Source organism: Macrobrachium nipponense, chromosome 1 (genome assembly GCF_015104395.2).
Source record: "Macrobrachium nipponense isolate FS-2020 chromosome 1, ASM1510439v2, whole genome shotgun sequence".
NCBI lineage: Eukaryota > Metazoa > Arthropoda > Malacostraca > Decapoda > Palaemonidae > Macrobrachium > Macrobrachium nipponense.
Genome location: NC_087200.1, coordinates 21,886,685 through 21,907,622, shown reverse-complemented (window position 1 = coordinate 21,907,622; position 20,938 = coordinate 21,886,685). Strand labels below are relative to the sequence as shown.

The following is a 20,938-nucleotide window of genomic DNA, read 5'->3' as shown; positions in this document are numbered from 1 at the left end:
ACTAGATGACCTAGCTGAAGCCTTTCTCACTCTATCTCTCTCAAGCTTCCTAACATATGACGATAACTCCTTCCATTCAAGCTCCGTAAGGTTCTCGCATTCAACACAGGTGTTATTAAAAGAACATTCATTCTCTCTGCATTTAGCGCAAATAATATGAGGATCTACTGCCGATTTAGGCAGCCTAACCTTGCAACCTTCCCTACTGCAAACTCTAAACATAGGTGAAGCCTTAGCGTCAGACATCGTGAAAGAGTAGTCAAAACCAAAGTCGAAAAACAGTCCACAATAAGCGTATGACAAGCCAGAGAAAAAACAGAATACGTCAGCAAAAAACCAATCCAAATTCTCGGCAAACAAGTAGAAATCCAAGATGGAGGAACAAACAATAGGTGTTGTCCGTTCAACCGACAGAGAAATTATGGCTTAGAAAACGGGAATAGTTCCAGACCCCGCCACCCAGCGGCGGGAATGGTGGATCACCTGACCTACCTGTCGCGTGTGCCGCGAGTTTTGAAATTCTGTCGGGACGACCGAGTCTATAGCTAAGTATATATCTGCTGGGTAAGTTTCATGTACAAAACTCCAAAATACCATAGCAGGATCAGGGTTCTAATCCACTTCCTCTTCAATGGACAACATGTTGGTAGTTCCCCCTATAAGAGCGTATATGAGAAGGCAAGCAAGTCAACACGCCTGGTGGCAAAAGTCTGGGAGAGGACTGGCTACCAGAAGCAAGAGGCGATTTAAAATGCTTCAAACATCTAGGTGCTAGTACAGGACGTTCAAAATTAATACTAATCAAGTACAGTGGACCTCCCGTATTCATGTTCTCTGGATTCGCGGACTCACGCATTTGTGGGTTTCTCTCAGGAACGTTTCCCAGCATTATTTGTGGTATTTTTCTATGCCACAAATAATGCCGGGAAACGTTCCCGAGAGAAATCCATGAATGTGTGAGTCCAGATTGAGAAATATCCACAAATTCCAGTTTTATTTTCATCAATTTCATCATAAAATGCACTTTTTGTTAAACTATAAAAAAAAAACAGGTATAAAAATTTTTAAGTCGGTTTTCTTGAATTTTAACTAACAAAATAGGTTTTGAGCATTTTTATAGGGATTCCAACTATTCATGGGGGGGTCTGGAATGCATACCCTGCAAATACAGGGGGACCACTGTATAATAAGTAACTTTCTTGCCAAGAGAACTGAGCACCACTCACTAATACACTTTTCCAGCTGTGTTCAATCACCACGTGTTTGTTTTGTTTTGTACTTATTTTGCTAAAAACTAATTGCAAAGTAGCCATCATGGGGCCAAAGAAAGCTGCAAGTGCCATCCCTTCAGTAAAAAAGACCAGGAATATGATTGTTTTAGGAAGACCTTGTAGCAAAGCATGAAAGTGGTGCACATGTAGTTGATCTCGTTTAGGATATACTGCAAGTCAGTGTTGACAATCAGTTCTATCCTAGCAAAGAAACATAAAATCAAGGCTGCTGTTGAGTAGAAACTCTTAGCAATAATTACTGGGTAAGTCACATATATAAAAATATACTTTCATGATCAAACCACCTTTGCAGCACAACTTGAATAGGTAGGATAACATCAGGTAATAATACAACAAAATGCAGTAATTCTTAAGTTTTTATAGATAATGTACTGTAACACTGAAAAAACTACCTCCAAAAGTTACAAGTCTGGAAATGATGTGCTACCAACATAAGATATTGCTGAAACAAAAATTTTCTTACCTTCTTTTTTTCTCCAACTGTCTTTGATATAACATTCCCCATTCGATTAAGCAAATCTCCTCTATGACGAGCTGTGGAAAGATAAACATAATGTTTATCAGAGATCTATTTCATGCACAAAATACAAATGGACTTAAAAACAGACCATTTACGGGCAGTCCCTTGTTATCGGTGGACTCAGTTAATGGTGATCCAGTTTTATGGTGCTACATTAGCGCCATGAAGTTTTATAAAAAAATAATTACATACTTAGCTAACGATTATGCCTCGCATGGCATCATAAATTAAAAAATTCGCGAACAAGTGACTGTTGCAATGCAGTAGTGACAAGCCCCGCTCACTGCAACGGGGACCAGCAAACGACCGAAGCTAACACTGTCAATCTTATTCATTGCCATATAGTCCAAGAAAAAACAAGAGGGGAGGAGGGAAGGCTCTGATTTAGTAATAAGTACTTGGTAAATATTTTTATAAAACATCATTTTATTATAAAAACATAATTTTTATATAAATAACTTACCAAGTAACAACTTAGCTGAATCCCACAATGCAAGGGGGGTGGGATGAATGGACTATAATAATTCAATGCACTAAGAAGTGTTATTGCTGAACTAGATGAATGGCTAACACTAACAATATGTTTGTTGCTACTTACCAGACAAGAAAGCTACAGCGGGAGGTGCTGCCTCTGGTGGTGATCATCTCATTCTGTGGTAGTGCGGCAGTAGGCTGGGGAGTTGCCCCTACATCAGTGAAGTCTTGCAACAGGCGAGCTGGCTGACTGTCAACAAGACGTAATACAAAGAATATACGCCCTTGCCCTAGGGGTAGTACCAAAAACAACAAGACCAGAGAACAACCTGTCACCAACCATCAAATGATACTACGGGCAGTCCCCAGTTATTGGCAGACTCGATTAATGGAGCTTGTCTAGCACCTCAAAATCCGCTATTCATGACGTCATAACAGGCAGAGTTTCGGTTAATGGTGGTTTTCGCTTATAAGCACCCAGCCGAGAATGGAACCCCTGCCAATAACCAGGGACTACCCCTATAAAAACTACTAAACAACCAACGAACTGGTGCTCAACATCCTTACAAAGAAAAAAGATAGAAGAGAGATTGTCTCTCCTTTCATTCCTCACCCAACACCATGCCAGCCACCATCAACAGACCAATGATACTGCAATTTTCCAACGCTCTTTCTATTTCTTTCAAATGATGTGAAGCAAATATGGACTTACACCTCCAATAAGTTGATTGGAGGATCACAGAGAGTGACAAGTTATGCTTGAAGGAGACAGATATGGCAATAGCTCTGACTTTAAGCAATGGCAGAGAGTTCTGCCGTATCCAGGAATGAGCTTTGGATATCGGATTTCTAATGAAGAATGAGAGGGTGTTCTAGGAAAGCAGATGAGAGCGATTTTTGACAGAACACTTGAGGTTACTCTAAAGTCTCCTGACCTCCATTCTATCCAGGTAGTGCCTCAATATTTTGACCAGACAAAGGACTGTTCTTTTTCGTACGGGCCAACGATATCCATCAAGTTCCTTATATGAAAAGAGTGAGGCCATGTCTTACTTGGATCACCATTCTTGGCTAGGAAGCCCAAGGTGAAAGAGCAGAATGTGTTGCCTTGGGAGAATCTGACTCTTCTGTCTATGGCGTGTAGCTCACTCATGCACTTAGCCGTGGCCAAGGCTACTAGGAACAGCATTTTATGCAAAAGGTTCTTGAGGGAAGCGGACTTCTTAATGGGCTCGAAGGGAGGGCCCACGAGCCACTTAAAAACTACATTCAAGTTCTAAGATACTATTGCCAACTTCTTCTGTTTGGATGTATCAAAAGACCTTACGAGGTCATGAAGATCTTGATTAGTTGAAAGATCCAGATTGCAATGCTTAAAACCACAGGAAAGCATGGCCTGGTAACCTTTAGTCGTGGAAGATGAAAGGTTCTTAGAAGTCCTTAAGTAGAGAAGAAATCACAATCTGGGCTACAGATGTCTCAGTAAACGAGATGTGATGTCTGAGGCACCATCTACTGAAGATTACCCACTTCGACTGGTACACGTTGCAAGCAGACCTGAGGCTGCACTTTGCAATAGCCTCTGCAGCTGCTCTTGAAAATCCCTTCGCTCTGACGAGTTTCCCGAGTCTGAAGCCTGTCAGAGCGAGTGTGGGCAACCCTTGGTGGTATCTCCTGAAATGCAGTTGTCTGAGTAGCCACCGTCTTTGGGGGAGTAGTCATGGTAAGTCTACCAGAAGACGAAGAAGTCAGGGAACCATTCGTTTGTGGGCCAGAACAGGGCTATGAGTTGACACATTGTTGTGAGATGCAAATTTTTTTCAGGACTTCTCTGACCAAGCTGAAGGGAGGGAAAGCATAGAGGTACTGGCCAAACCAGTCTTATCAGCAGGGCGTCCTTCGCCCATGCCAGAGGATCTGGGAGTGGGGTGCTGATGAAAGGAAGGCGGTCGTTCATTGATGTTGCGAATAAATCCACGAGGGGTCTGCCCCACAATCTACACAGGTAGGTGCAAACACTCATCCCGAGTCCATTCAGTAGGAAGGACTTGTCTCTGACAGTTCAGCTTATCTGCCAGGACATTTAATTTTCCTTGAATAAAGTGGTGAAGTGTGTCACTCGATTCTGATAAGCCCAAAGAAGCAGCTCTTTTGACGTCTGACAAAGGGAAAAGGAGTGCGTACCCATGTTTCTTGATGTATGACAGGGCCGTGGTGTTGTCTTCATGCACAACCACTGTCTTGTTTCACATGTATGAGGAGAAATGATGTAGGCCTAGATGAATGGCCTTCAACTACTTGATATTGATGTGGGGCTTTATCTCTTCTAGAGGCCACCTCGGAAACCTCCATAATCCGAGGCATCCGAGTAAAAATCCAGGTCGGGGTTGGTAGGAAGAAGGGATCTCACCTGTGAAAATCTTGTCTCTAGAAGCCACCACATGAGATTGGACTTTATCTCCTGAGTGACAGGAAAGACTGTCCAGTTCGGTTAAGTCTTCCTATCCCAGTTGGCCTTTAGGAAGAATTGGAGACTTCTCGTGTGCAGCCTGTCCAAAGGAACAAAGGTCTCAGTTGAAGACTTCATTTCTAGAAGATTCATCCACTGCAGGGCTGAGCATGATGTGAGAGAGAGGAACTTGTTGAACGACTGAAAACAGTCTGTGACTCCCTTGGGGGACAGAAAAGCCTGAGAAGTCCAAGATTTGAGAATCATTCCCAAACAAAGAATCTCCTGAGATGGAATGAACTGGGACTTCTGCAGATTTAGAAAGATTCCCAATTCTTGGGAGAGATGAAGTATTGTCTAAAGGTCCTTTGTGCAGTTCCTTCGATGGTAAGCGAAAAAGCCAATCGTCTAAATAGAGACTGATGTTGATGCCTACTAGGTGAAGCCATTTGGTGAGAGGATAGAGAACTCAAGAGAATACTTGAGGGGCCATGGTGAGGCCGGAGAAGAGAGACCAAAACTGAAAGACCTTCCCTTGGAAGACAAACCTGAGGTACTTCCTGGATGTTGGATGAATGGGGATATGGACAGAAGTCATGACTGACTGGCTTTTTTCCATCTTGAACTTGGTCATTTCTACAAAGCGATTGAGGGCACTTACATCCAGTGTTGGTCTCCAGCCATCGACTACTACTTTTATGGCCTTCTTCAGAAGGAGGGAGGACACTTCCTTCAAAAGGGCCACATGCCTTTCGGACCCTCTCAAGTATGCCGTCAATGCGACGGGAGAGGACACTAAAGGAAGGGTCTCCGAAAACAGGATGCAGTAGCCCTCATTTAATACCCTAATGATCCATGGCTCTGCTCCTCACAGAATGCGAGAAGCCTGGCTCCCACTGGGGCTAAAGGACTTCTGGCTCACTTCTTAGGGTTGGGGTTTGTAGGCAGTGTTTCTTGAGGGACTTCGACTGAAAGTGCAGTTCAGAGCGAGGTCCAGGTTGAGACTGGGGTCTTTTTCCATTAAATGGGTGCTACTGGAGCGGAGACGAACTTCGGACGAAAGGGCACCAAAGAGGAAGGCTTGGGATGTGAAGACTGTCAGAAGATCCTGTGTGGACTACTTTTACATATCTGAAGCAATCTGCTCTACCATGGCCTGTGGGAAGAGATGGGAGGGGCCCAGAGGCACAAAAAGCAAGGCTGACTTCTGTGAGGGCGTAACCCCTCGCGAAGCAAGCGAACACCAAAGGTCCCTCTCCTTCAGGAGCCTGAAGGTGAAGAGAGAGACAAGTTTCTCAAACCGTCACAAACAGCTTTATCTGTACACAAAAGCACCCCAGGAGGTCTGCAGAAAAGGAGTCAACTATCCCTGTAGCGTTCTCAATCTTTTAAGAGAGCACCCACTATCCAGTAAAGGAAACTGAACATCTTGAACATATTCTTAACAAAGGCCTGGCCGAGGTAAAAGCTCAGCAACATTAAGAATTGATAAGGATGGAGAAGTTCCCTTGGGAGGAGGCAGCAACTCCCAGGGAGGGGGCCTTCTCCTCTGTCGTAAGGCCTATAGGTCCTCTTGATCAGGTGTAAGGAAGGGCGTGCGAATTAGCCTTCTCTTACTCTCTCTTCATCAAGAGCCACTTTTTAACAACTTTCAAGGCTTTCTTGGAAGAGGTAGAAAGATCCATCTTGAGCACGAGAGAGAGTTCAAGCTGAGTCTTCGACATCAGGAACGTGGAGGCAGGAGATGGAGGAGTAGCTGGTGAGAAAAATCGAGGATAATTCTCCAAAAGAAAACATAGCAAAGGCTTCTAAGCTATCAGCTGTACAGAATCTTGATCTGTATCCTCTTCATCCTCCAAAGAAACCAGAGAGGTCACTGGCAGCCTTGGTGGAACCTCCTGCAGGAGGAGCTTTCCTGATATAACTCAGGATCTCCGCAAGCTGACTCTCAAGTGGTACAAGAGAGGGGTCATCCGATTCAGAAGCTTGAGTCTGCTCTTGCTGATGGGTGCACTGTCTCAAAGCAGAAGACACCGAGTGTTGCAAATTCATAGCAGGCAGATACAGGTTGAGCGGGAGCAGGAAGCGCGGATGGAAGTGCACCTGGGACTGGGTTCTCAGGTGTGGGAGCTGCACAACAAGACAGTTGGTAAGGTGACAGGTGACTAGCACGGAGCTTCTGGCGCTTGGAGTCCTTCGGAGACAGCAGCACAAGTGAATCCCATGGATGAAGAGGCAACTGTACAGGATCAAACACTGAGGGATCTACCCCGTAACTACACAAAGGACCAGCACAGGAGACTTGGGAGCCAAATCATGCATATGCCTTTTCAATGGTCTAGAAGAGTTCATGTACTGTCTACAACGCCCATGATCGGACTCCAAGCCTGAACTGGAAGATAAATGGTGCACATCCACTGACATGCCTTTCCCACAGCAGTTGGTCGCACCCTGGGATTTCGCAACAGGATCGATAGAGGGGCCAGCAACCCGTGGGCAAACCCCATCAGTCTCCCTTAGACCTCCAGTATGTTTTCTCCCTAATGAAGGGGAGCAGGACAGTGACCTTCATCTAGGAGAACCAAAGGGATGGGAAACTACCTCCTCCCCTTACATTACACTAGGGCACTTTATCACTGCACACTTTGTCTATAAAAACTCAAAGAGAAGCCCCAAATCCAAAACAGAACTTACAACTAGGTTAAAATTCTTATCAAACTTATTGTAATCCTAGATTCTAGATTGGTAACGGCATCGGGTTCAGAAGCATGGGAGCTGAGCACAGGAGTAGGAGGGGGGAGAGGGCTGAGGATAGGCTGAAAGCTCAAGAATCAAGACATACCGTATATTTCGGCGTATAAGTTGACCCTTTAGCCCCAAAAAATCATGCCAAAATTAGGGGGTCGACTTATCTAACGGTAACAAAAAGTGAATCTTTAATATTTTGGCATATCGGTACAGGAATCCAGACTTTATAGTTGGCTAATAACAATGACAGCCTTGTTGAGGTAACTATGTATGTAAATACCAGTATTAAAAACATTCCACACTGTAATACGACAATAATAATACATTAGAACATCCATTACCTTAAATAAAATGAAAAAAATCAAAGTAACTTGAAGAAACCCCAATTGCACAGCAAGCGTAAACATTGCGTAGCCATTTGTAGTACAGTAATTGAGAAGGATGCGTTCACTCTGACAGTTTTGTATTTACCGGGGTATTGTTCAAAAACATTTATGGTATGAAATCTTTATTTATCACTTTAAATAAAAAAAATTGTATTTAATAGTAAATATGTATTTAAAATCCTTCAAAATTACTTGAGTCATCGTCACTTGAATTAAACAATTCATCAAACAAATTATCATTCACGGTTTCATCTAAAGAATCCCAGTTTGAATCTGGTGAATCAACTGCATGTTCGTTTTCCCTCAAATGAGCCTGTTTATGCCATAGAAGAACCAATGGTCAAGGAATATTCCAACATAATAATAAAATACCGACACGTCGTTTTAACAACCGAATTAAAACATTAACTTGAGTGGCAGTTTGTACATACATATATACGTAGGCTGTTATGCAGCGTTAGTTAGCACTTTGTTTGTTTACACTACACTCGAGTAACGTATCTTTCGTTTCGTCATTTCTAATCATATTTGCCGGTATTCAACTTTTATATATTTCACAGATTTGTTAATATACCGAATATATTACCTGTATTTCTTAGGGTAAGTAGAGCAAAATATGTACCGTAATAACATTCAGGTTATTTTATTTGATACGTTTTACCCTGCTGCTTATTTTGAGCGTACGGTTGGCCTCACATTTTATAATAAAGGTCGACTAATATACCCGATATTAGTTAAAATCATAAAAATTGACTCAGAATTGGGGGGTTGACTTATCTTCCGGTCGACTTATACGCCAAAATATACGGTACTAATTCACTAAGCTAACTGAGAAAAAAGCTAAAGAAGCAAAGCAAACCAAGCCGAAGACAACAGTTGAAAAAAGGAAATCAAAGAGAGTATGTCACCGACTTCAGTAAAAACCAGCAAACACGAATTCAGGAGCAAGCAAGATATGCTGTCGATTGCGCGGCATAAACAAGAATGATGCTGTTGGCTTTGGTTGCTTGCTAGCCCCTGTTGCAGAGGGCAGGGCCTGTCACCCCTGCATTGCAAGTCACTTGTTCGCAAATTTTTTAATTTAGGATGCTGTGTGAGGCATAATCGTTAGCTAAGTAATTATTTGGTAAGTTATTTGTACAAAAATTTCTGCTTAAGCAATCTAAGATACTTCTGTGAATAAACATCCTAGTTCATGCAACCAACATTTTTAATACAACTCTGTTACAAATTGATTAAACTTTTGTACATAAAAAATGATATTGTTATGATACAATAAAGTTTGTTCATACCTTTACCTGGGCAGATATATATATAGCTGTATTTTTCTTCGAAGTCCGACAGAATTTAAAAACTTCCGACACACGCAGTGGTCGGCCAGGTGGTTAGTACCCATTCCCGCCGCTGGGAGGCGGGTATCAGGAACCATTCCCATTTTCTATTCATAATTTTATTCCACTGTCCCCTGAGGGGAGGTGGGTGGGTACTGATTATATATATCTGCCAGGTAAGTATTAACAAACTTTATTGTATCATAACAATATCATTTTGTTCATGAAACTTACCTGTCAGATATATATATAGCTGAATCCCACCGTTGGAGGTGGGAAGGGACAGAATAGAAGGATTTTGGGAAACAAATGCATGCAGATGATTTACATCTTGGTTCCACCTGTTAGCATAGCGGACTTCGTGATTACTGTCACCCAAGTCTGCTTCTGCTTTACTAGAGTTGCCAGCGAAGTAGAGACCTATAAAGCTGGTGCACTCCAGATGATCTGTCAACGGGGGCGTGACCACAATGTGACTAGACCATATTGACCATACCATGAGGGCTAAGAAGTAAAAAAAAATAAATATATATATATATAAATATATATATCACCACCTGACCAACCTAGCCAAAGTTAAGGTGTGTTAACTAAGGCTTAAGAGTTAAGAAGTCGCCGTTGTCGGCGACTCAACAACTAAATTAAGAGCTCTTCCTAACCATTTTCTACAGGATAGGATGAGTGGTACTTCTTGCCCCCAAGATTGTGTCTGCAGACACGTATGGCCCTAGCGAGCAGCAGATCTCATATGCCATCTTCACATCTCGCAGGGAGTGTGAAGTGAACACAGAGTTGCTTCGCTAAAACATGGTACTCAGGATGTTGCTGAGTGCCATGCTCTGTTGAAATGCTTCCGAGGCCGCGCCCTCACCTCGTGAGCATTCAGATAAAAAGATTTCAAATCTTTGTGCAAACACAATGAAGGAGCATTTTTGAAAGAACTCCTTAACACTAAAGCCAGGGTGTTCTTCGATATGGGCAAGTCTGGTCTTTTTCGGTTTTTCGGACTGCAGATTGCCCGAATGACTTCGACTTTCTTGAGTGTTTATGTAGATAAAACTTGAGAGACCTGACAGGGCACAGGACTCTCTCTGGCTCCTGCCCACTAACTTGTGCCATCCTTGCTTCCAAGCTCCTGGCCCAAGGACAAAACGGGTTTCCATTCTTAGGCCACAACGAAAGGCTTAGAGAGCACACCGCCTTGTGTTCTCTAAAGCCAAAACTTGTGACGATGGCTTAAAATCTCACTAACCCTCTTTGTCGTATCTTAGGGTGGTTAGAAGAAGGCCTTCCTGATCACATGCAAGAAGTTAACAGGTAGGAGAGGTTCGAATGCTTTGACATCAAGAACTTCAGACTACGTCTAAGTTCCATATTGAAAGCTTCGATCTGGACATGCACAGTCAGTCCGTCTGTACTAAAGTCAGGTGACCGACCAGTTGACCAGTCAGACGAATCAAGGACAGCAAGGCTGTACCCTGAAGACCATAAGGCACTATTCTTCGCTGAAGGATGAGTGTCTGGACTGCCTGGGCGATTCAATCTAAGCAAACCTTATGGGGGGTGTAATCAACCGCAACCCAACGTCGTCAGCGAATCAACTCCTGACTCGAGCTTCTGGTGCCAGGAGAAAGGAGCAAGGAGCAAAAAGGCGATTCAGTCCCGAAGGAAGAATGCCTGACAGTCCAACCTGGTCTCATGTTACACGATCATCGGGGGTGGGTGTATAAACGCAACCGACTTCGTCAACAAGAAACTCAGGGCTACTATATGTCGCCTGATCTCGCACGAGTGTCTGACTCCGAGAAAACAGGTGAGACAAAAAGTAGATGGTGAGCGAGTTTCGAGATTCCACAGAACTCAAAGATCGTGAAGGGCTTTGTTGTTGACAGACGCAAATCTCTGAGCCCAAAAGCCGTCAACAACATATTTGCGTATTCTTTAATAGTTGTGACTGCCAGCTTATCCCATTCTTCAGACGGAAATGGAAGACGGTAATCTTATTCCTGTCAACATCTCGATAGTCTGAACGTTGTCAGACTCAGAGCGGAGAGGTTATAGGTACCTTTCGAGTTAGAGTAGACCGACTCTCTCGGAAAAGGTCCTTGGAAAGTGAACTAGGAAGGATGTGGCCTCTGTGAATCCATGGATCCTGAAGGCCAACATGGGGCGATCAGCGTCATTGTCGCTCCCTGTGACGTCATAAATCCTCATTACATTTCCTAAGCGATTGAAAAAGGGGAAAAGAGACTAAAACATCCATCCCCGTTTAATATCATAGGATGGCGTTTAATGGTACCGATCCCGGATCGAGAAAAAGGGAGTAGAGAAGAAGAAGCCTCTTCGTCCTCAACATATCGAAGAGAAGAATGAAGGGCGTCCCTAAAGTCTCCACAACTCTCAACATACTTCTAAAGAAAGATTCCACTCGGAAGTCAAAAGTTGCTGCCGTCGATCGAGACGATTCGTACGGACTTTTGCAATCCTGTAATGAACCTCTAGAGGATCGTTACATTCTACGCCTGTTGTTATAATAGGCTCTTTCTCGTAAACTCGAGCAGGGACCGAGAGAAGATACTTCTTAAGATATGAGAGAGCTGTGGAATATCAGAGTTGATGTGGACCACTGGTTCCAAAAACTCGTTTCGAGGACTGGAGGGACGACCGAATTGCATTTACTTCTTTCAGATTAAGATCCAGGACATCTGAAACACTATCCAGATGTCCGGCACCTTTCTATCATGACGCACCGAGAGATGTTCAGAATAATTCCTAGATCTAGAATATTTCAGTTTCCCGGTAGGAAAAAACTGTGGTCTGAATTGCAGTCTATTCGGGGAAACAAAACTTCTTCAGGAAGGAAATGGTCCCAGCAAGCTCATCCATTCCCTCCCCGAGTATGCTTACTTCCCTATAAGGCTGCGCTTTGCCTAAGCAGGAGAGCATATAAAAGTGCAATGTTGCGGTAGACTTCGTACTAGTTCTAGATACCGTGCGGTAACGAGCACCGAAAGGATTGAGATAACTCTGTTGAACATAGTAAGGCAAAACGAATGCAACGTTTATTCATTCACGTAAGAAATCCCCTCAATCTTAGGCTAAAGTCCGTGATTGTAGGACAGAGATACAGTTAGTCAGTCAATCCCGCAGGAGACGTAACCGCCAGCAGAGATACGGTTAGTCAGTCAATCCCGCAGGAGAGAGAGACGTAACCTACGGCGCATGACAGCGCACGATCTGTTACTGGCTCGGTTGGAACTTGGACAGTCAGACACAGCAGCAGCCAGCAGCTTACGAACGTCGTCTTCTTAACTTTATGTCTGGGTTGCCATCTACCCTATTCTACGAAGAAATAGGTCCGTTATTTTTGAGCAAAAAGAGACTCTCAAGCTGGTATATTTAAGCGAAACAGAAAACGCTAAAATATATAGATGCGTTTGTGTCGTCAGAACACTACCATACAACGGTAAAAGATAAATCGGAAACTCCTGGAAGGCTGCAGGGAGTAACGATTAAATGTCCTTAAAATAATGGACAATAGACCTCTCGGTTGCCATCCGAAGAGGTAACTACAGCAAGCGTGTATGACTTGAACCAACCAGTAGAAAAATAACGCAAGGCAAAATATTTTTATTATATCACAATAAAGTTTGTTCATACTTACCTGGCAGACCTATATATAGCTGAATTCGGAAATACAGCTACATATATCTGTCAGGCAAGTTTCATGAACAAAACTTAGAGAATCGAAGCAGACAGCTCAAGCTTCTTATGTTATTGGACATAAGCGTTCATTGACGTAGTCTACAAGTCTATTTCTTGTACGAGTCTGCGAATGACGAATGAGAGCTCTTCCGAATCTTGTCAATAAGAGCTTATTCGCTTACGCAATATCAAGTTAAAGAGATGTTTGTCAATGAGAACTAACCCATTTACGGGACAAAGAGATATTTTGTCAATGAGGGGATACCCACTTACTTGACAAAACGATAGTATATTGTCAATGGGGGAAAGTCACTGAATTGACAAAACGTAATCCAGGAAGTCGAGCATTTTATTTTTCCGATTCCCGTCTCAAACGAGAAAGGGGCAAGAATCCTGTTAAGAGACAGGGCTTACGGCAGGTAGAACGACGATGTTCAATTCGGCAGCGTAGTCCCGACTAGAAACTAACAAAATCTATCATCTGAAAAACCCTTTCAGATGGGCTAAAAAGCTTGCAAAATTATCCTGGGAAGAGGAAGAAACTCTCCAACCAGCTTCCTCTCCCGTATCACAACTAATGCCTGCTAAAGCTTAAAATTTATTGGCAGTATGGCAAAGGTGGCAAAGGAAGTCCTGTCTTGCGCTTTCCTGAAAAGCGTCCTTTTGATGAATGCCTTTGCAAGAATCCTACTGAACGTCGCGAGACGTCGAGCCTTTACATAACCCGTAACTGCCTTATCGCAAAGTCTTGACTGCGGTAGAGAAAACGAGATCTTCCCTTGAGCTTTCGAAACTTAACTCCATCCACCTTTGCGAAAAGCAATATAATATTGACAGAGACCTCTTGAATTCACGAAACCCGAGGTCTTGCTGGGTTTCGAAGACGAAGTTGTCTGTTCACTTTAAGCTTCCTCCGAAGCACTGCTTACTTCACATTCTTGAGGCTCAAATCTTAAACAAGAGCTTGAAGTCTGAAGAGTTCAACAGAAACGTTCAGCCAGGAGACAAACCTGGTGTGCGCTGGCGCGCGCTCGGCGTCCATTTGCGAGGACGCTCGGCGTCCTGGCGCGCGCTCGGCGTCCACTGGCGAGGACGCTCGGCGTCCACTGGCGCGCGCCTGGCGTCCATCCGAGCGTCCCGTTCAAGCCGAGCGTCAAAAGAAGCGTGCAGAAAATCGTCACGCTCCTGACCGGCGTCAAAACAAGCGAGAGAAACTGCATTCTTTTTCATATTTCTCGGTGGAAAGACGTACACGTGATCAGGCGACGTTCGCCTTCTTACTTCTCACTGAAACGCATAACGAGAGAGTGAGGGGACGTGAAGCGTCCTCTTCTATAAAGCTTCTATTTAGAGGGCGCGAGTCCTTCGAGATTCGTGCACGATCTTCCGCAGCCTGGGAAACGTCAACAGGTCCTACCGAAGGGACGCCAGATCGATGTGGGTTCCCCGTAACCCTCCTTCGGCTTTCGACATGCCCTCTCCCTAGTCCTGGGAGTCCGACAGAGGTCCAGGCCTAGAGGCGTTATGGGGCGGATCTGACGTTCCCTCCTGACGAGAGAGAGGACGTGAAGCGTCCTCTTCTCTAAAGCTTCTTAGAGGGCGCGAGTCCTTCCGAGAGCTCCAACCCTTGCGCAGGGAGGACGCCTCGGAGGACGAGAAGCAATCCTTCAGGATTCGTGCACGTGCACGAACTTTGGCAGTCTGGGGATTTTCATCAGAAACTGCCGAAGGCACGCCAGATCGGTGGGGGTTCCTCGTAACCCTCCTTCGGCTTTCGACATGCCCTCTCCCTGTGGTCCTGGGAGTCCGACAGAGGTCTAGACCTAGAGGCGTTATAAGGCCGATCTGACGCACCCTCCACTACACAAGGGGCACTGTCACTGCACTTAACCACTTAACTATTGCTCTCTAAAGCAAGCACTTTCGATTCTAAGTTACGAAACGAAAGAGTATAAGAGAAAAGGGCAATAACCTCTACAGACACTGTTTTAGGGCCCGAAGGCAACATTACAGGGTTAGGAGTAACAATAACAGAAGTAGCACTCTTCACAACAATGAAGGAGAGCGATCACCTCTCGCAGACATATTCATAACCCGTAGGCCATACTATAGGGTTAGGCAAAATAAAGTCTACAGGAAGGTTAGCAGGTTCACTACCCTGACTTTTGTTTACTGATTAATTGCGTACATACGAATCATACTTTTTCCTTACGGAATTAGACATGTTTACTGATTAATTGCGTACATACGAATCATACGTCTTCCTTACGGAATAGACAAAGTCTCACACTCCTTACCTGACAAATCTCAACAAAGAAGCAAGACCCAAACCCCTCGTGCATACCAAGTGCGGATCTACCGAAGCTTTCGGTAGCCACACCCTATCTTTGCAGACAACACCCTCTGAAACTAGCCTAACTAGATTCAGATATCTTATGCAAAAATGAATCAAATTCAAATCAATTTATAAAGCGTATGCCTAGCCACAAATCCAAGTAAAATAAATCAAAAAGACAATTAGGATACTTAGCGGCAATGAAGTTTCCAAAATCCTAAGACGGAGGTACTGAAAACAGGTGTTTTCAGCACCGGCGACAGAAAAATTATGAATAGAAAATGGGAATGGTTCCTGATACCCGCCTCCCAGCGGCGGGAATGGGTACTAACCACCTGGCCGACCACTGCGTGTGTCGGAAGTTTTTTAAATTCTGTCGGACTTCAGAAAATACAGCTATATATATATCTGACAGGTAAGTTTCATGAACAAAATACAAAGTAAAAAGCGTCTGATGAGCAGTGATGATAGATAGAGCTCCATGTTTTTTCTGAGACCACAAAGAGCAAGCACAGAAAATGAAAGAGGTCACTACAGATCAAGGAACATCTTTTGCTAGTTATAAATTATCAACCAATAACAATGCCTATAGTATCAACAAGGACTTATCTTCCTGACAATTCCATCTTGTTACTTGTCAAGTTTAGAAGTAATTACAGTGCCATTTTCTTGTGTCTTACTCTAACATATACTATATTGCTCAATTGCGATTTACATACATACAGGCAGTCCCCGATTATCAGCAGACTCAGTTAATTGCGATCCAGTTTTATGGCGCTTGTCTAACACCATAAAACCAGGCAGTTTTTGGCACCATAATGCAGCATGTTCCAGTTATAGGCGCCATAATACAGCTTATGATTATAGGCGCCATAAGGAGCCTATAATAGAGTTATGGCACCATAGCATACCTAACAGAGGTGCCATTAACTGGTTATCGGTACCATAAATCGCAGTTTTTGCTTATCAGCAATCCGTCAAGAATGGAACCCCACCCATAACAGGGGACTGCCTGTACACTGTATTCTTTCAAAGAACACACACAAAGCATTTTACATCTAAATATGTATGCTCTTTTATATATATACATACTACCCACTTGTTTATTCCATTAGCTAAAGTATATTTCACTGGCCAAGAAACTTGCAACTGCTGTAACTACAGCAATATTTTTAACCAAGCACCCAAGAAAAAAAGACAAAAAGTTAAATGAACTGTCATACAGTATATCATGTAAGCCTACTGCAAACAACACCTACTAAAATATTACCTGATCTCCATTTGGTGTCCAACTCAATAACTCTGTCAACGGCACCAACATCTTTATAACGTCGTCTTTGAGACTCCCTTACGAGATCAGGATTACCACCCTGATAATAGGAAGAAGCCAATAAAAATTCATATAGCAAACAACTTACGCTCATTAGATAAATACATTATTTCTCATACCTCAAATATCTTAATCGCTAAAAATCCCTTAAAATATAAAGTAAAGCTTTGATAACTCAATCCCTTGAAATATGCTGTAAAGCTTTGCTAACTCAGAGTGAATTGGCCTGTATAAGGAAATCAATCTTAAAGACACCCTATATCTTAATGCCTATCATAAGAATATCTAAAACTTTATGATAAACAATGGCTATCAGTACTTTTACTTGCCTATGACTTCATGGAAATGCAGTCATGGAATACACCTAAAAGTATGTACAAGATGTGTGCAGTTGACTGTATGTCATGTCTAGCTGTGTAGTCATCAGCTATACAGTTTTAGTATAATTATTTTACTGAAAGCACCAAACAAAAGATATGAACTGAATAATTAAGTTTAGATAAAAATGGAACATGGTTTACAACATAAGATTCTTAAGGCTGTGACAGTAAATACACTGAAACCCCCGTATTTGCACACTGGATTCAAGGACTCATGTATTTGAGGATTTCTCTAAGGAACATATACATATACCCATAATTCAAGGAAATTTTGCATATTTGCAGAATTTTCCCATGAGAAGTATCCTCAAATACCTGTTTTTCTTAAATCAATTTCATCATAAATTACACTTTTTGTGATAAAACTATTTTAAAAAATCAGGTGTAAACTTTTTTGATGGTTTTTTCTTGAGTTTCACTAACAAAATGGGCAGATTTAAGCATTTTCATAGGGGTTTCAACTATTCACGGATTCTCGTTATTCGTGGGGGGGGGGGGGGGGGTGGTAAGTATTCTCCTCGAATATTGGGGGTAAACTGTAGTAAATCCTGGAAATTTACTGAGCCTATTCCAGCAATATATGAAAGGTAAAATTTCTATATACATAAATTGCAGGTGCTATATTTTCAATCCAAGATACCAAAAAGCCCAAATCAAAAAGCCCTTGCTGTAATTCAAAGATGCCACATCTCCTTGTTGTGTGTGGTGAAAAACTTACGCATATGAGAGTGGAAGGACGCTAACCCATAGGAAGGCCCAGAAGGTCATGGGTAAAGTGTGTAGACAAGGATGCTAACATGTTTCATTCAGATTAAATTTCAGCCTTCCAATATTACCTAACTAACCTGTGAAACTAGTATTCAGGTAAAAATATCATATTTAAAAGTGTACAGCCACGCTACTTAAGAAGTATGAGATTTTCAATGTAAAACATTTTTATATATGATTTTTGTATATATTACTTATTATCAAACTAACCTAGCAGGCTGTGTTTTTTAGCCGGGCCAGCCCCTGGGTGAAGAAACTACTGTTTACCAAAAGGCCCCCATAGGATAACACTGCACATGCGCAACAGCTTTCCAGGATGATACAACTTCTGCAGTTAGTAATTACAGTCGACAAACAAAATAAAATGGTAAATTCTTAATAAGAAACCAGAATACTTATGTAGAAAAAGTGAATTTCCAAGGTGCTAGCCGAATAGGCTACCCACGTGGACCAAATCAATTTCCAAAGTAACAGGGTAAAATACCGAATGGCCGGCCTCTACCATAGCACAGCCACCTTCCCTAAAATCAGAAATTAGGGTAAAATACCAAATGGCTGGCCTCTGCCATAGCGTGACCACCTTCCCTAAAATTGGAAATTAGGGTAAAATACCAAATGGCTGGCCTCTACCATAGTGCGACCACCTTCCCAAAAATCGGATATTACCTACCTACCTATATGACCATAATTTGTGACTTGGGAGAAAAAAACTTACTTCGAGAGGAAAGCGGAGGTCTCAGTGTTACTTCGGAGGATGCTGGCTCTTGACTAATGTCTAACCTGAGTTACAGGACAGGTTAAAGTATTTTTTCAGAAAGGTGGTCAAACTACAGTAGAGGCCGGCCATTCAGTATTTTACCCTATTAGCCTAGGTGCTAGTAGTTAGTACCAATACTATATACTAGTCCATGTGAAGCAGTTCTGTAGTTTTACCACCCTAGTTTTTGGTGATAAATTACATTAATGGACTAAATACTCTAATAGGTAGGTAGCCTATATTAGGCTAGCTACCATGCATCAGGTTAGGCATGATCTCGCCCTTGACATTTGAGGTAGGGGAACGTTTCCTGTGCATAACAAAGTTTAACATAGCTAACCTACGTCTAACACTACCTAGTAGGTACTATACCTAGTAGGTACCTACCTAGGCTATACCTACCTATACCTACTAGATATGTCTAAGTCATCTTTATTCTTACAGCTAAGTAATACCTACTAGCTAGGTATATCATTGATTTTGAGTAGTTTTTACCAAAATAAATTCATTTGATTAAAATCTTTCATAAATAGCTAGCTGGGCGTACCGGTAAAAAACTAGCATAAGGTAGCCTAATAGTAGTAGTAGTAGCAGCTAAAAGCCATGGGCTAACTCGCTTTACGTATAGAATAGCTCAGCTAGCCTTATGATAAAAGAAACTTCAAAATGTGGCAAAGGAATTAGTTGCATTAACCTAGTAGTATAACTATTACATACAAAGTATTGCTAATTTCCGACTTCCTTACCTGGTCAACCCGAAACAAAACGATGTCAAGCATGTTTGGTCAGTTCGAACAACAAAAACACGTGCACCAGCGACCTAATCACCTTATGGATTACTTCAAATACCGGAAAAAATGAAGCATGTATCGTCAAACTGACAAAGACGAGTCCAACTTCACGCTGACTCGCTCGAAACTCTACACGGTTCACAACCGCATGAGTGACACCAGACTTCGCAAGAAGAAGAAGACTGCGACGAGACGTCACTTTCGAGCGAGCCACTTGGGACTTGGCCCAACATCTACACATTGACATAGAGAGAGAGTATTAGAAAGGCGCCGATCAAACCATATTACCGCAGCTGCGGCAAAGGCTGCGCCATGACACCTGATGTAATACGAATGATTATTGCATCAGATTTGTTGCATTAATAATCCGACAGGATATAAACAAGTTGCGTTACGTAGAAGACTGTAAATTATGTAATTTGCCAGATAATGTAAGTCTGATTTTCCAAATGTAACTTTGGAAATGAAGGTCTATAAAGCATAATATTAGGAAATGGTCCTCGATTCTAAGCTTTCGTGTATTTCCATTCATAAATTACATCTACAAGTATAAAAATATTAAAATAACAAGCTTTTAGCTCAACGTTAGGTAGGTACGTCTAATCAGACAGAACGAGAATTGCGCTCCATTAGCAGTACTTCTTGTTGGAAGACCTACTGCGACAGGCGAGTTACGAGTAATCGAAAATTCCGATAGACCACGAAACATGTTGCATTCATTTTTTACTGTTCTGTGTTTGCCTGCAGTACTCCCAATACTCAGTGTTCAAGTTCCTCATAAACAGAATCTATAATTGTTCATACAGAAATACAAACCACGGACTTAAGAATTACCTTCAGCGCAAGCTGATTTCCCCTACCCCATGTGTGTAGTGATAAAGACAATTCCAGTAAGGATGCAAGACTTTTAAATACTATATATAAAACTGGATTTTGCTATACTGATAAAAAAAACATAGTATTCTTCGTGACAATTGTAATGCTTCTCTCTCGCTCTCTCTCAGTGCCATCATTTTAGATTATTCTTGGGAGCAAAGGTTTACAGCTTATGGTATGGGTGGGATGGGGCAGGGAGCGAATAAAGCCCTGTCATCTGTGGGTAGGGGGGATGCTGTAAGCTTCCCAGGGAAAATTTTAGAAATTTGTGTGCATTTTGAAGCCATGTGAGATTCACCTTGGCATAAATTTTAATGTTATCATTATTTTTTCAAAGGCTAGGGGGCGGGAAGTAAGTCTTGGGGGGCCATCACTGTCCTGAACGGGGCAAGTGCTTCCACCAGCCCCTTGAAGATAATGCCCCTGCTCTTTCCCTCTCGTGATGCAGCTTCTACTTTCGCTACAAATCTCCCTTAATTTTTTCTTCCAGAAACTATTTTTTTATTTCTTTCATGACACCCACCCAGCACCACTCTCCCTCCTTTGGACTAAGTATCTTCTCTCATGATATCCATTTCTTGATATTAATCACTATTTTCTCCCAGTTGACCATCTGGCAGCCCTTTCCTCCTCATAACACCCTTCCATATATTTTTTCTATCCTTTTTTTTTCTCTCTCTCTCTTCTTTCAGGACCATACATTGTACTACTTATCTTTCCGCATTCTATTTTAGTCGAGTGCTGCAATTTTCAGCAATATCAGATGTCTGCATGTTATAGACCATCTCACAAAGAT

At 42.4% G+C, this 20,938-nt stretch overlaps 1 protein-coding gene across 2 annotated transcripts in view; it reads right to left on the bottom strand.

The window, feature by feature from the left end:
- The window catches only part of LOC135219169 (probable serine--tRNA ligase, cytoplasmic), a 96,129-nt gene extending 76,637 nt beyond the window's left edge, over window positions 1-19,492 (bottom strand). The window contains exons 1-3 of one of the 2 annotated variants that reach the window (XM_064255702.1): window positions 19,222-19,492; window positions 16,511-16,610; window positions 1,756-1,826 (exon numbers count right to left, since the gene is read on the bottom strand). In XM_064255702.1, the coding sequence (XP_064111772.1) occupies window positions 1,756-1,826; window positions 16,511-16,610; window positions 19,222-19,254 (204 nt within the window). In that variant the 5' untranslated portion in view covers window positions 19,255-19,492. The remainder of the gene's footprint in view (window positions 1-1,755; window positions 1,827-16,510; window positions 16,611-19,221) is intronic. The other variant, XM_064255703.1, reaches the window with a different exon arrangement.
- Between the last annotated feature and the right edge of the window lie 1,446 nt (window positions 19,493-20,938).